General features: G+C 46.6%; 1 protein-coding gene across 4 annotated transcripts in view; it reads right to left on the bottom strand.

Moving 5' to 3' along the window:
• The window catches only part of SACM1L (SAC1 like phosphatidylinositide phosphatase), a 1,165,903-nt gene that overhangs the window by 944,510 nt on the left and 205,760 nt on the right, over positions 1-15,633 (bottom strand). For all 4 annotated transcript variants that reach the window (XM_069613352.1, XM_069613355.1, XM_069613353.1 and 1 more), the window contains exon 3: positions 13,866-13,940. In XM_069613352.1, coding sequence (XP_069469453.1) covers positions 13,866-13,940 — 75 coding nt within the window. The remainder of the gene's footprint in view (positions 1-13,865; positions 13,941-15,633) is intronic.

Raw genomic sequence — 15,633 nt, 5'->3', positions numbered from 1 at the left:
AACATGCACTCTTGGGGTTGGGCTGGTTGATTAACTGCCCATACAGCCTTGACACAGGCTTCCAACCATCACTTAGATTGTGCATAACCGTCAGAGGGTTTGCTGTTGGCTCTTCTGGCCACCCATCCCATTTCCCTTTGTTTGAATCTCTTGTACCACAGAAACTCTATGAAAAAGAAGGGCTCTCAAGGGGACAGTGACACGAGTTCCCAGAAGACCCCCCCTATTCATACAGATCACCCCAGGTGTACAGCCCCCATCTTTCCCAGAGCCTCACCGTGGGGAGATCAGTGTTAGTCTTGCATACATCTGCCATGATCGGGGTTTCGGGTGAATAGGGATGTGCCAGGCCGAGGACAATCTCGTCCTGTTCCATACCTGTCTGCCTAGCATTACAATCATTGGGGTGTTCCCCAGACAGGCTAGGGAGAACCACGGCACTTCTTTCAAGTTAGCCGGAGCAACCATATACTGTAGGAGTGCAGTCTCAGAGGTGGCCTCGTCCGACAGCCATCTTGTGACATGGCTGAGTTGTGTCGCCAAGTAATACTTCTCTAGGTCAGGGAGTTGTACACCCCCTTCGCTTTAGGGTAGGGTCAATGTGGCCAGTGACAGCTTGTGGCGAGTTACTCCCCACAAGAACTCTGAGCATTGTCTCCAGTGTACGAAAGAAAGCTGTTCTGATGTATTAGCATACGTTCTGGAAATAGTATAAGAACCTCGGGAAAATAATCGTTTTAGTGATCAACACCCTGCCCATCATGGACAATGGTAATTTGGAAGTCAGAACTTGATCGAATTTCGCAGGCCCTTTGTTACGGCAGCTGTGTTAATATGCGGGAGGACCTCATAGGAAGTGGCTCCCCTCATGGTGAGAAGGACTCAAATACCATGAATAACCACCCTAAACCCTTTCTCTTACAACCCATGAAACTGGTTAAACCCATCCAAAATAACCATCCTGAGAGTACTACTGCGTGCAGTGTTAAAACGTCTTCTGAGTCACCTGCAAGATCCAACATAAGAGGAACTTGTGTTCCTCATCTGTCAAACAGCTTCAAGGAGCGACGTTCTCAAGATCTAAGGGTCTGGGCAGATAGTTTCCAGTTATCGCAGTTATCACCGCCTCCTTTTGGAAAACAATACCAGTGACTATCGGAGCTTTGGAAAACCCACAGTAATTTAAGAAAGCACTGAAACTGCATCTTTTTAGACAACTTCTCCTCCCTTGTTTCTCTCTCTCAAAGTTACACTGTTGACTCATTTCACTTAATTCCTCCGTCCCGTTTTATTTGTTTATCTTTGTGTGTTTTTGTGGCGCCCTGATGCCTGTGGGCTGTCGGCGCAGTACAAGTAAATAAATAAAATAAATGCCCAGACCCGGGAGTACAGAGAGCTTTCATGAGGATCCATTTTTACCTTTGCCCAACAAGGTAAATTATCGCAATATGGGATCCTGCCCGGATTAACAGCTCCTCATGTTGATTCCGTTTTGTGAAGGTTCAAAAACAAACACTCACATCTTGCTCTCACTTCTCAGGGCAAAGGACATGTTTTTTTTGTCATTTTCTGGTAGATTTCAGGACGACGACGGATACATGGTGGATACGTATGCTAAGTGTGGTTAAAATCTCACCAACTGTAGCCATGGTTGCCTTCTACAGGGACATCCTGGATAAAGAGCTTGCCAACCACACTTTAGAGGCCCATGCTTAACCTAGATGATAGGCCTAGGACTTGAGTGGGAATCGTGTTGTGAATATCTTCTAGATTAACAAGTAAGTTACTTTCTTACCTGGTAACGTTCTTTCGATTGGCATGTTCCTCCGACATATTCCACATCTATGACAGGTAATCACCACAGCTGTGCTGCTTCGGAAGATTTTCGGCGCTGCGTCAATGACGTTGATACGCTCCCTCGAGGGCCTCCGTCGAGCCGACATCACTGGATGTTATAAGTAGGACGCACGACGCCCGTAGCCTCAGTTGTAGTTTTTTCCAAGAACGTGTGGCACCAATCTTCTACCAGTATGACTACATAAAGCCTTGCGGAAATGCAATCGCATGAGAAATTCTGTAGAGTGGCAGGTCGGGAGGGTGCGATGTGGAATACGTCGGATGAACATCCCATCGAAAGAACGTTACCAGGTAAGAAAGTAACTTGCTCTTCAAAGGGATTGTGTCCTCCAACGTATTCCACATCTATGACAGACTCCCAAAGCAGTACCAAAGTATGGAGGAGGGAAAAGAATTTAGAATTTTAGACTGCCCAATTAAATTGCAGAATAGAGGACCGCCTTGCCAAAGGCCAAATCTTGCCCATGGATAGAATCCAGGGAGTAGTGTTTTACAAAAGTATGGACAGAGGCCCATGTGGCTGCTTCACAAATGTTACGAATGGGAACACCCCTCTGCAGAGCAGTAGAGGCAGCCACGCCCCTAGTAGAATGGGCCTATAAGTCTACCGGAGGGTCCTTACCCGCCAAACGGTAGCATTCAGAGATTGTCAAGATAATCCATCTAGACAAAGTCTGCTTAGTAACAGCTTGCCCCAAACGTCTTCCAGCGTATCCTACAAAGAGCGGATTGTCCACTCTGACCCGGGACATGCGTGAGATGTAGAAACTTAAAGCTCTCCTAGGATCCAACCTATGGAGCCTCTCCTCTTCCTTACCAGGATGCAGAGGAGGATAGAACGTCGATACGGGGACTTTTTTGCGGGCCTTCTGGCTGAGAGCAACACCTCCATCACGTCTTCAGGGAGGTCCCAATCCTTATATCTCAACCTCTCAGAAACTAAGCATGACGGTTGAGAGACTTGACCTCTGGCTGGAGAATCTGACCCCCCCTCCCGTGAGAGCAGATCGTCTCGATAGGGAAGACTGTGTGGAGGGCAGATGGACATGTCGAGAAGGTCCGGGTACCACGCTCTCCTGGCCCATGCCGGAGCAATGAGGATCATTCGGGAACCGAACCTCTGTAACTTCCGCAACACTTGCTGGATGACGGCGACTGGAGGAAACGCGTACAGCAGTGGGAAGGACCACTCCACTACGAACGCGTCCCCCAAGGCTCCTCTAAGAGGAAATTCCCGCGAGCAGAATCTTTCGCACTTCCGGCTGACACTGGTGGCGAAGAGATCCACTTGCGGGGATCCCCAAAGAGCGAAGATCACCAAGAGAACTTCCTGAGCCAGCTCCCACTCGTGAGACCGTGCTCTGCCTGCTCAGAGCGTCCACCGCCTCGTTTTAGTCTCCAGCCAGATGAACCGCTGAAATCTAAATTCCCTGCTGGATGGCCCAGAACGAGAGCCCCATCGCCTCTCTGCACAGAGGGAGAGACCCTGCCCCCTCCCCCTTTTTGTTGAGGTGGTGCATGGCCACTGTATTGTCCATCAGAATCAGGACATTCTTCCCCCGCACAGATGGCAGAAAAGCCTTCAGGGCTAGCCTGATGGCCCCAACTCCAACAGATTGATATGGAGTCTGGACTCTGACAGAGACCAAACACCGCTGACTCAACTCGTTGGCATGAGCTCCCCATCCCGTGAGGGATGCGTCCATTACGATCGTTACCTCCGGCCAGGGTAGCCAAAATGGAGCCCCTTTCAACAGATTGCCTTCGACTGCCCACCACAGAAGATCCTGGGCGACCGAGGGCTGCACCTGAACGGGATCAGTCATTCTGCTGGAGAACTGCAACCACTGCATCTTGAGAGCCCACTGCAGAGAGCTCATCTGCAGCCTGGCCTCGGGCTAACTCGGGAGAGCGCGCCCTGATCAACCAATTGTCCAGGTAGGGGTAGACGTGAATCCCCCCCTTTCCCGAGATACGCTGCCACCACCACCATGAGCTTGGTGAAGACCCTCGGGCAGAGGTCAATCCGAACAGCAGGACCCGAAACTGAAAGTGCGAGTCGCCAACCGCGAACTTCAGGTTTTTCTTGCGCTTCGGATGAAACGGCACATGAAAGTAAGAGTCATTGAGGTCGAGAGACACCAACCAGTCCTAAAGTTGAAGGGCCTGGAGGACTTTAGAGAGAGTAACCATCTTGAACTTGTCCTTCCTGAGGAGTTTGTTCAAACCGCGCAAGTCCATGATGGGTCTCAATCCCCCGTCCTTTTTCGGGATCAAAAAATATGGGGAATACCATCCCTTGTTACTTTCCGCTACAGGCACCAGTTCTGTGGCGCCTTTCTCCAGCAGGGATTTGATTTCCTGCACAAGGAGCAGATACAGACTCTTCAAAGAGAGTTTCCCCGGTGGATTGGCGTGAGGCCTCTGCCGGAAAGGAAGACAGTAGCCGTGGGCTATGATCTCCAGAACCCACACATCTGAAGTAATGGCACGCCATTCTACAAGATGCTGCGCCAATCTTCCCCCAACCGGCTAACCATGGAACATGGCATCATGACTGAGCTGAAGAGGCTGTGGCAGTGCCTGAGGGCAAAGAGGCAACTGCCCGAGCGGCTTTGGCACCTCGAATTCCTTGTTTTTCCACCTCTGGTAATCCTACATTGGCCCCTTTGACAGGCAGCTCCCCTCGATCTACCAAAGGTAGAGTAGTATCGAAAGGAATCTCCCCGCCATTGCTGTCCCCTAGGACGAAAAGGCAGAGGTTGGAGAACTGCAGCGCTCAACAACTTCGCTGCAGCTTTATTTTATTTATTTGTAAAGCGCTGAAAGCCCGCGGGCATCAGAGCGCTGACAAGAAGACAGGACAACGAATAGTGATAAACAGGACACAAGTAAATTGACCGATTCCCTCAAAGAGATTTAGCCTGTTCCGCGGAGTTAATTGAAAAGTAATGTTTTCAATTTTTTACAGAATGAAATGTAGTTGGACTCGAGCTTCAGTGAGGTGGGAAGTTCGTTCCATTTTTTTATACTTCGAGTCGGAAAGGCTTTTCCAAGTCCATGCTGCTTTTTTGTTGTGAATGTTTGCAGTTGGCCTGTATTAGAGGATCTGAGCCGCCTAGTTGGGGCATACCAGTTGAAGTGTTTAAGGTAAGCTGGCACATTACCATCGTGAGAGATTTAAACGTGATTCATTCTTTCATGGCCAACCAGTGGAGGGCCTTCCTTTCGCCAGTGATGTGTTCCCTCCAAGTTCTTCCTGTGATGGTCCTGATGGCGTTATTTTGAATCACTTGACATTTCTTCACGCAATTGCTGTTTGCTCCTAGAAGTAGGGCATTACCATAATCCAATCTGGATAGTATTTTAGCCCTAGCGATGGTCGTGCTATTCTTTTGGTCTAATAAAGGTCTGATTTTTTTTAGTAATATCTGGCGATATTGACAGTTTTTCTTTAGGTAAGCTATGTGGGCTTTAGCACCTAATGAAGCTTGAAGGTATACTCCTAAGGTCTTACTTTTTCTGAGATAGGTATTTGGGTATTTTTAATGGAAAATGAGGAGTAGAGTGGACTCAATTTTCTTCTGGCCTGTATGGAACCGAATATCATGAGCTCGGTTTTAGAGCCGTTTAGACACATCCAATTTGCTTTCATCCAGCATTCTATGATGTTATATAAAGATGAGAGCATGTCACTGTCCTTGTCGTAATCCCCACTAAGTTCTAAGACCAGCTGGGTATCATCAGCAAAGTTCGTAAAGAATATACCCATTTGGGAGTGCATGGTACAGAGGCAGTGCATGTAAAGGTTAAAAAGAAGTGGGGAGAAACTGGCTCCTTGTGGGACGACACAGTCTACCGGTTTGGTATTAGATGTTTTATTTCCCCAGACAATCCTCGATTGCCTGTTTTGAAGGAATGAAGCTATCCATTCGGTTGCCCCTGATGAGCAATTTCCTGATTTTTCCAGGGCTTCTCTGAGTTTTGTGTGGTCCAGCAAATCAAATGCTGCCGAGAGGTCCAACAATATCAGGCGGCCTTATTTGCCTTGATCTAATATTGACAGCATTTCTGTCTGAAGATCTAGCAGAGCAGATTCTAAATCCGGACTGCTGTGGATGTAGTAAATTATTTTCATCCACATATTTTTGTAGTTGTTCTGTAGCAACCTTATCCAAAATTTTCTACAGAAAATTGCAGTAGGTTATAGGTCTAAGGTTGGCTGGGTCTTGCTGGTTGAGGTCCGGTTTCTTTGGCAGGGGGGTGACCGTAACAGTTTTGATGATGTTGGGTACTGTTAAGTCCCTAAAAGAATCATTAACCATTCTTGTAAAGAAGGGGGCGAAGATAGCTATGTTGTCCAAAATAAATTTTGGGGATAATACATTTTGCAAACATGATGTGCATCTCATGCTGGAAAGTGTTTTTAGAGTGATGGACCTGAAATGAAATTTGGGGTTTTCCGATTTGGTCTTGTTCTCTAGAAGATTGGTGTCAAATAAGGAATTTGTAGTCTGACAATTTATGATGTTTTCTCTAGCTTTGACAATTTTATTATGAAATGCGGTTTGGACTTTCTCGCAGTCCATGTCAGTTGGTTGGAATGGTGGAGTAAGAGTGGTAGGTTTGTCCAACGATTTTAGGATCTGGAAAAGCTTTCCAGTGGAGTTTGCCGCCGTACTAATGATGTTATTATAGTGATTTTTCTTCAAATCTATAATTTTGGATTTGTAAATGCGGTCTGCATTCTTCCAATTTGCTTTATTAGTTTCTGAGGGTTCTTTAAGCCATTTCCTCTCACGATTCCTTTTGTCCTTCTTGAGTTCAATTGCTTCTGCATTAAACCATTTTTGGTGGTTCGAGTTGGGTCGGACTTTGTTTTTTAGAGGGGGGGAGGTCTAATAATTTTGTCATGCCTGGATTGTATGTTGTTATTAAGTATTCACAAGGGTCTTCATCCTTGGTGTTGTTCATGATTTCCAACTTTTCTTCTGAGAGCATGCTACTCGTGATTTTTTTTAAATTCCTGTCACAAACTGATTTGGGTATGTTAGATGGTTTTTCCTTTTTAAAGTTCAGAGACAGGGAAATTTCAATTTTGAAAATGATCTGACCAGATGCATGGATAGGTCCAAACATGGTTACTTTAGAACTGTTTGTGACAATCCAGTCCAGCTGGTTCCCTGTAATAGCCGTAGGGCCTTTATTAATGATGGTAAAATCAATATTTTGTAGGTCCTCTTCTAGGGCTAGGGCCTGTTGGTCATGTTGATTTCCTCTCCATCTGTTTATGTCGCCCATCAAAATGGTTTCTGTATTGATGGATTTGAGGTTATTTAGGATGCTCACAATTTCATCATTAAATTCTGATGTTAAAGATGGAGGTCTGTATAAGGCTATGATGTTTATACAGTTAGTTATTTTGGGTGGGGGTCAGTTTGAGGTGAATGACTTCACATCCTGAGCACTGAATCGGGGTGGCAAAGAGCTTAATAGAGGTTTTTGCGATGATCGCCACTCCTCCGCCCTTTCCGGATTCTCTGTTTTTAAGGTAGATGTTGTAGTCAGATGGAATAGCAATATAGCAATATCAATAGTGGGTCCAACAGGTTCTTGTAACCATGTCTAAATTCTCATCGATAATGTAATCGTGAATTTCTTGTGCATGTTTGGTCATTGACCTGGTGTTTAGTAATGCAATTTTAATATTGGCATTACTGGCCTCTATCTCATTAATTGTTTCAGTGTGTATGTCAGTTTTGGGTGGTATACTTCTGGTCTGTCTTACATTTTGTTCGAGGGGCTCAGGTCTGTATCTAAGAAATTCCTGGACCATGCCTTGCTGTTGTAGAATGACAGCTTGAGACAGGAGATCATTGATATTGGGGTAGCCCATATCAGAATTTTGGCTGGCAGTGCCTATGTATGAAATCCGGCAGCGATTTCAGCCGTTGGACGCCGTGGACCGGCGTAGACCGGCTTCGTCGCTGAAGCACCTGACGTTTCCTTAAGGTGACGTTTGGGATTCTTTGGAGGTCTGCAACCTCCAAGGCTCTCGTCAGCCTTGCTGCCAAAAAGGTGTTCACAGTCAAAGGGCATGTTGAGGAGCCGGGACTGCACATCAGGAGCAAACCCAGACTTCCGCAACCACGCAAACCTGCGTATCACGGTGCTCGCCGCCATGGACCTACTGACGCATTCAGCTAAGTCCAAACCCGACTGAACGGACTCACACATGGCATCCTTACCATCCTGGACCATAGCAAGGAAACCATCCCGTTCGTCCCCTTCGGGAATATGTTCAGCCGCTAACGCAACACAGTTCCACAGAGTGTGTGTGAAACGAGACAAGGCACAAATGGAGTTGGCCGCCTGAAGCGCCATACCACCAGAAGAAAACACTTTCTTCGCCCAGCCATCAAAACGTTTGTCATACCTATCAGGAGGGATGGTAGGGTACGACGCCTGCTTTGCCGGGGCCGTGGCCGCCTGCACCACCAAACTCTCCGGAGTGGGGTGCCTGGTCAAGTAGCAGGGGTCGCTACAGGCTGGACGGTATTTTCGCGACAAGGATCTGCCCACTGCCGGGAGACTCTCCGGAGCAGTCCAGGCCGTCGCCACCCTTCTCTGTAAAGACATATGGAACGGCAATACCGGGTCAGTTGGGGACCAACATCAAGGATGTCCGTTAGATCATCCTGCACAAACTCCCCCGGGGGAGCAGACCATCCCAAGTACTCAGAAACCCTAGCCATAAGGCACCGGTACGTGGAATCGGCATGGGAGCCAGGCTCAGGCCTACAAAACTCCACTTCCGGAGAGGTGTCCAGTCCACTGGCATCATGCAGTGACTTCCTCAAATCGTCAAACTGACTATGGCCCGAGAATTTCATCTGGAACCTGAATAGGAACCAGGCCATCAGAGTCCTCATCCGCCTCTAAAATATATTCCAGGTGGCGAAAAGAAGGCACCCGAGAGTGCTTGCTCTTAACCAGAGCCTTCCTAGGGGGTTCCCCCGTGCCACGGGGTACCTCCGACACGAAAGGCGTCGAGCGAATCGGTGCCGGCATCGAGAGAACAGGCATCGGCGCTGAGAGGATCGGCGTCGAGGAAATCGGCATCGACGTCAGATGCAGCGCCGCCAGCATCGGCGGCGTCGACACAGCCCTCGAAGCCGGAGCCCCGAGCGTGTCCTTCGACGACCTGAGCGTCGACGGCTTCAACGACTTCCTCAGAGCCGGAGCCTCGAGAAAGCCTGTCGACGCCCTCGACGCCTCAGACGTCGATGTCTTCCTCGAAGACCTCACAGGTGCACACGGTCTTGAACGCGTCGAGGACCGGCACCTGGAACGGGTACGTCGAGAACGAGTCTCCTTGTCCGAACGGGACCTCTCCCGTGACTCGTGCCAACCATTCTTGCGAGCGGTGTCTCTCGACCTCTCACGACCGACCCCACTCGGGGCGCGGACGGCTTAGTACCCTGCGACTCGAGAATCGCCAGCATTTTCTTCCCGAAGGAAGCCCATTCCTCCGGCGTCGCACGGCTGGTGGGGTAAGCGACGTGCCGGGCAGAGTCCTCCGAAGAAGACCTGGAAGACGACCGGTGTCGGCGCTTCAGAGAATGCCTCGAAGAGGCTGAGGAGTGGCGAGACCGACTCCTAGAAGGAGACCCACAAGACTTCCGACGATGACGTGGAGAGTCACCCCTCGAATCATCCGTCGAAAGCCCCACAGACTTTGACTTCCGGGGCTTGGACACCCGACCTACCGACAACTTCTTCTTACGTTCGCGTAAGGCTTTGGACGTGAGCGACTGGCAGTCGATACAGTCATCCGTGTCGTGGGTCTTCCCGAGGCACCAGAGGCAAGCGTCGTGCGAGTCCATCACCGACATCTTGGACCCACACTCCCCGCACTTCTTGAAGCCCGGACGCGGGATCGAAGACGAAGTAGAAGACATCTTCACACAAAGGATTTTCACAAAACGAACAGGTTCGAAGAACCGAGAAGAACAGAACTCCAAAGCGTCGAGGCGTTAACCGAGATTCACGAAGCAACACGTTCGCGGAAAAAACGGAACTGAGGCTACGGGCGTCGTGCGTCCTACTTATCACATCAGATGACGTCGGAGGAGGTCCTCGACGACGGCGCATCGACGTCATCGACGCAGGACGCAGAAAAAAGTTTCCGAAGCAGCACAGCTGTGGTGATTACATGTCATAGATATGGAATACGTCGGAGGACCCAATCCCCTCGAATGTATGGTACCACCGCAGGTCGACCTGATCCATGGCCCATGTTTCTTGTAGGAGGTTCACTTGAACCCCCCCTAAAAAATAAACAAATCCAGTTTATATCCTCAAGATTCTTCGTAATTCCAGCTATATTCCATGAGAGAAAATGAATGACAACCCATATCGGGACCGGAAAGGACGGCTCCCTGACAAAGCCAGTCAACTTCTTCCAGATCTTCATCAGCCATCTCCTTCAATGGGTTCCCTAGTTTCTGTATCGTTGCTGGGCCTAATGGCTCCATGGCCACTGGTAAGGCTGGGTGTCAATAATCCATCTTTCTTTGATTACTATACACGGGGGCATTGGGACTGATCAAACTCGAAGTCCCCACTGGTGACAATATCCTGAAATCTATTGCCAGAATACCGTCAGCTAAGTTACCACGATCGCAAGAACACCGGAATATAGTTAGCATGCTGGTGGGGCATTGGAACCGACAGCATTTCACTATATCTGATCTTGTAATAGACAGGCATCCCTTGATATGTCTTATCCAGAAAATGCACTATTTTTCAAAGCCTCCTCATCCTTGTATTTGTTCCGTGCGTGATGTTTTGGCACATTAATCATAGTTACAAAAGCTGGTTTCCCAGAGCGATCCATAGGCTTTTCTCTCTAGCAATTGCCATAAACGATAAGAGGATTCCCAACTCTACTTTGCATCTTAACTACTTCTACATGCCCCAAACAGGCTACGGGCTGTCGAAAATTCTGTTTTTGTACTGAGCTTATCTTAGACATTGGAATATAATCTTGGCACACTTGATGTTGATTACAATTACCCCTAGAGTTTCCCCCACTATATCCTGAGATAGAAGGGGAAGCCTAGACTAAGTTGACTTTTACTTGAGGGGGTTTAGACTGAGCCTTTGCCGCAGGCGAGGTCCAGTACTCCTAGGAGTTCTTTTACTTTAAACCAAGATGCTAAGGTGGCAATATTTCCCTTTAGTGCCTTGATTTCACTGACCATGTCTTTCAGGCAATTGCCCAGTTTATCAACTACTATTGACCTTATTCCTACTAATAAACCCCTAATTTCAGACTCTGGGGAGTCCACATTATCAGACAGCCCAGTCCCACAAATCAATTTCTTTTCCACTGGGGCCTCAATTTCAATTAAGGGTAATCTTCCCATTGGCGTTTGCCCTTTTGCATTTTTGTTTTTTGCAACAAGCCACTTCTTATATGCCCTTTTAAAGGCCCTTAGCCGGAGTAAGCGTCATTTGCTCTCCATCTGCTAGGGCAGAAAACATATTGCTAAGTGATATCGCAGAATCGATCATAACCACATCTCCAGAATCCCGATCATCAGGAACCTCTCTACCACCAGATTTCCAATGTTTTCAACTTCAATCACAATGTCAGCCTCTATTTCAGTTATTACAATCAATGGACCCACACTTTCCCCCCTGTTACTATACTTTGAGAGCGATCACCACCCTTAACATCAATAGGCAGTACATAGTTTGTCCCACTTTCCTGCCATGGCCTTTTTTCTACCTCAAACGGGTCAAGCGGGTCCTTACTTACCCAGCGTGCACGCATATTGCACGCGCTTGATGGGAAGTGTGACCATTCTTCGATATAGTATGATGAACGTATAATACCAAAAACAGAGGCCACACAATTAAAACCTGCCCCTCCCACTGAAGCATCTTTCTTGGCCACAGGATATCTTTTGCCATTGGGGCCTTAAATATCATGGATTAGCCCCTTAATCTCAAATATAAGATTGTTGACTTATTGGCTTGAACATACTGGATATTTTCTTTTGCCTGGCTTCCGGAATAACGGAAGTGGTAGCCTTCCCTTTGGACATGTCTATAAAAGCCAGTAATTACCGAGTGCTCAGGCTACTCATTGAACAGTCTTCACAATCTACACAGGAACACCACAGGAGCACCAAAGCCTCTAAACACCTATATTTCTTAATTCTATTTGCATACTATGACCCCACGTTATGCTTACTTTGCTTAGTGGCTGTAACAATCTAATAGCAATAATGGCAGTTTAGCTAAAAGAATAAAATACTTTCAAAATACTAGCCTATACTTGCATGAAATGATATACGATTCTCATAATAAAATAGAACCACAACAATGGGCACAATAAACTATCACCAACATTTTACATTATACAAATTGAAGGGGGTGGGGATAAATAAATCAGATTTCCCGCAGAGCAGGGTGCAAATATGTGCAAATGTGTGCAAATTGCAATTTGTATCAGGAATGAGGGGAACGTGCAACCGACTTAAGGGGCACATCCAGAGCCCCCCCACCCCCCTCAATATCCTGGAGACAATACAGTCTGCACAGTAATATGGGCAAATTTCTCAATGAGGCAGAGTAGCTATATTGGTGATCAAATGTATTTAAATCTGTGGGCATAACCAGAATCAATCTACATTTAGTTCCAAATAAAAATCAAAATGTCCAATTCAAAGCAGCCAGTCCAGGTATAATAAGTGGATCAGTTACAGTGGGTTAATCATCCAGTATGAGAGCACACTAGTGACAAGGAATAAAGGTTATTAGAGCTTAAGTCCTCCATACAATAGTTGCCCATGTGAAAACACGAAAACACGTAGACTCATCAGCTCATGAAACTGCCTGGTTTCCTCACCGGCAGCTGCAGCGGGGCTCCAATTTTGTCGATGTTTGTGGTTCACATAGGTATAAGGTAGTGATCCTTATATGTATTTACTTCCTCCCTTGCATGCATAACACCCAGATTTTGTTACATATGGGTGGTCTTTTGTACTTGTCAACTCCCCCCAAAAGTTTCTTTAAAAAAAAAAAAACTAACATCAAGACATTTGGATTCTCTGAATTGAAAGATGAATATTCTAATGTTTGCAGTACAATTCTTTCTATACTGTACTTTCTAGACCATGGGAATGGTTGAAAGGCAGGTTGTGTCTAAGCAAAAGGAGTATCTTCACATCTCAGTACTGAGAGAGGACATATTAACAGGCAGTTTAAATATACGTCCTCAGAAAATTGAGCACAATTGATTGAGTTAGCAGAACACTATTTAAACCAAGTTCATATTGCTGGAAACAACAACTAAAGGAATAAATTGTGAGGCAATTACAATCTGTATGGTACCATGTAAGAAAAAAAATCCAAACATCTGCTGAAGTAGTAAGTGCATTAACGCAAATCTGTGTTCAGGGATGACATTTGTACACTCCCAAAATAGCAAATCAACACACTACAGATCAACATGCCTGCTCACTATTAAGCAGCCACATTCATTATTGCTGGACATCACTCACTGAGCAAATTACAAAAGAGACAAGCTCTCTGATACTCAAAAAGGGAGGGCTTTACGAATTGTTCACTAAGGCAGTAGGAACATGCTAGTTGTTTGGTCATCTACGTGGAGGACCTTTTGAGTTCAAATGTGGCAGCTGGAGCACATTCTTAAGCAGCTATTCTGTCTGCAGCACCCTCCTCCTCATCTACCACTTGGTGCTAATGCATAGAACTAAGGTGGTGGCTCTAGTAGAACATATTTTTGACAGCTAAGACCTTTACATGAAATGCTCTGCACTACAAGCACTTTTTTCTCAAGGGGTTTTCTATGGCTAGAGTACATGCTCAATCAAAGTACATGTGGACAGTCCAAGGAATGCAAATAGAGTGGGGGGATGAAAACTATTCAGGAATTGAACATTTTAAAATGAGCAATGCAAAGTAGTTCTTACCTGCCACTAATCGCAAAGTTCCTAAAATACCATATATGGTTTTCGTAACTGCTGAAGGAGGGACATCCTTCTTCCCTGAAAGAGGTAAAGAAAACAGTTTGGCTTAAAGTCCTTGGCAGGTCAGATCATAGTATATTGTTGAAGTACATCCCACATGCACAAATGTGACAAGTACATTATGGACAAATAAGGATTTTACATTCATACTTGACAAAAATAATGAAGTGGCTAAAGTTTTAAAAGAAAGGTTTTACCGTTTTAATAAAAGTACTGGAGGTGTACGTGAAGTAAAATAGTGTTGCTTACTATCCGAAGTGAGGAGCAAGGAATGGGACCGTATACACAGAGGGCAAAGCTTTGTGGCTACAAGCCTCTTTTTTAAGGGAATTGTGGGGTTGAGGGGGGTGGGGTTGGAAAATGACTCACTATCCCTAATCTAGGAGGAATTTCCCTACCTCAACCAAAATGAACGGTCTGTCCTGTGTCAAGATGTCAAAAGAAAAGTGTCCTGTGCCCATAATCCTATTCCGACCCTCACACTATAAAATCACTCCATGGTGTACAATGGTATGGTCTCTTGATTGCTCAAAACGCTCTGATCAAGTTCAACAGAAAATTTCAAATCCAACTAAGAGGGTTCCAAACAGACAATAGTCAAAGTTCCGGGGAATAGCTTCCTTCCCCACACTACTTGTACCAAGCAACAAGTTACAACAGTCAGGTTTCCAAGAGGATTATTCACACCCATTTCATGAATTCACTTCCTTCGGGGAAATCGATCCCTCCCCCAATCTCAAGGGCATGATCCTTCCTTGAGACCCAGTACAATATGCACCCATATTTGTCTTCACCTGGTATACTTTTCTGCCAGGACTTTATTGCACAAACACTTTTTCCTAAAGGTAGGGATTTTACAACCAATTTGTTGTTCTATAAATACTTTCACTTCTTTAATGGCTTTATTTTTGGTCTCTCGCCTGCGTTTTCTATGAAGCAGTACACTTGGTTGGACAACTCGGTAACAGACTTGTGCTCTTTGGGCTTACCAATTGCCTCCAGTGTTCCTTTGCTCATGGCAGCTTCAGCATATTGGCTCTGTGTGCGCTCAGTTAAGCACTACACCTTCACCATACCTTCCTTCTCGGTGTGCGGTTCCTGCTGGTCTCTCCCCTCGATCGGTGAACCATTTGCACCTCAGCTGCTTCTTCCTGGATTTGGGTTTGCCTTCATGTTGCAGCGTGTTCCCTCCAGTGTGATGTTCGGCTTTGCTACGGATCGAGAGGCAGACCGGCCTCTGCAGCTCTCTCCTCCTTCTCGTCAGCTGTAGCTGGGCTGCATTTAAACTTACCGGCTTGATTATACCTTTTCCAACAACTAGACCACTGCATTGGTCACCCAGTCCTAGTGATCTTCTTTCCTCTGTTCTTACTCGTGTCAGTGGTTATGGGGCCATTTCTTGAATGGTTTTGAGGAACTGGACACTGAACTTCGTTGGGAGTGATCCTCACTGCTCCCTACCTCTTCCTCGTCCCATTTGTCAATCTATTATCCTCAGTGGGAGTTTGGGGAGTAACAAAGTAGATCTACCAAGAGGTTGGGGAAAAGTGACAATATAAGCAGGTGTAATAGAGGAAACATCCCTGAAAGGTAAGGGGCATGTGGTTTCCTCCAATGATGCTCCGACATCTCCCCAAGGTTTAACGCCCCCCCCACCCAGGTGGTCCTCCCTCATATAGCCGCCCCTAGGGTTGGGATCAGTTGGCTGCTG

This window comes from Ambystoma mexicanum, chromosome 5p (genome assembly GCF_040938575.1).
Source record: "Ambystoma mexicanum isolate Mex_15411 chromosome 5p, UKY_AmexF1_1, whole genome shotgun sequence".
Taxonomy (NCBI): Eukaryota; Metazoa; Chordata; class Amphibia; order Caudata; family Ambystomatidae; genus Ambystoma; species Ambystoma mexicanum.
The sequence above is the reverse complement of the archived record's forward strand: the minus strand, read 5'-3'. Positions and strand labels throughout refer to the sequence as shown.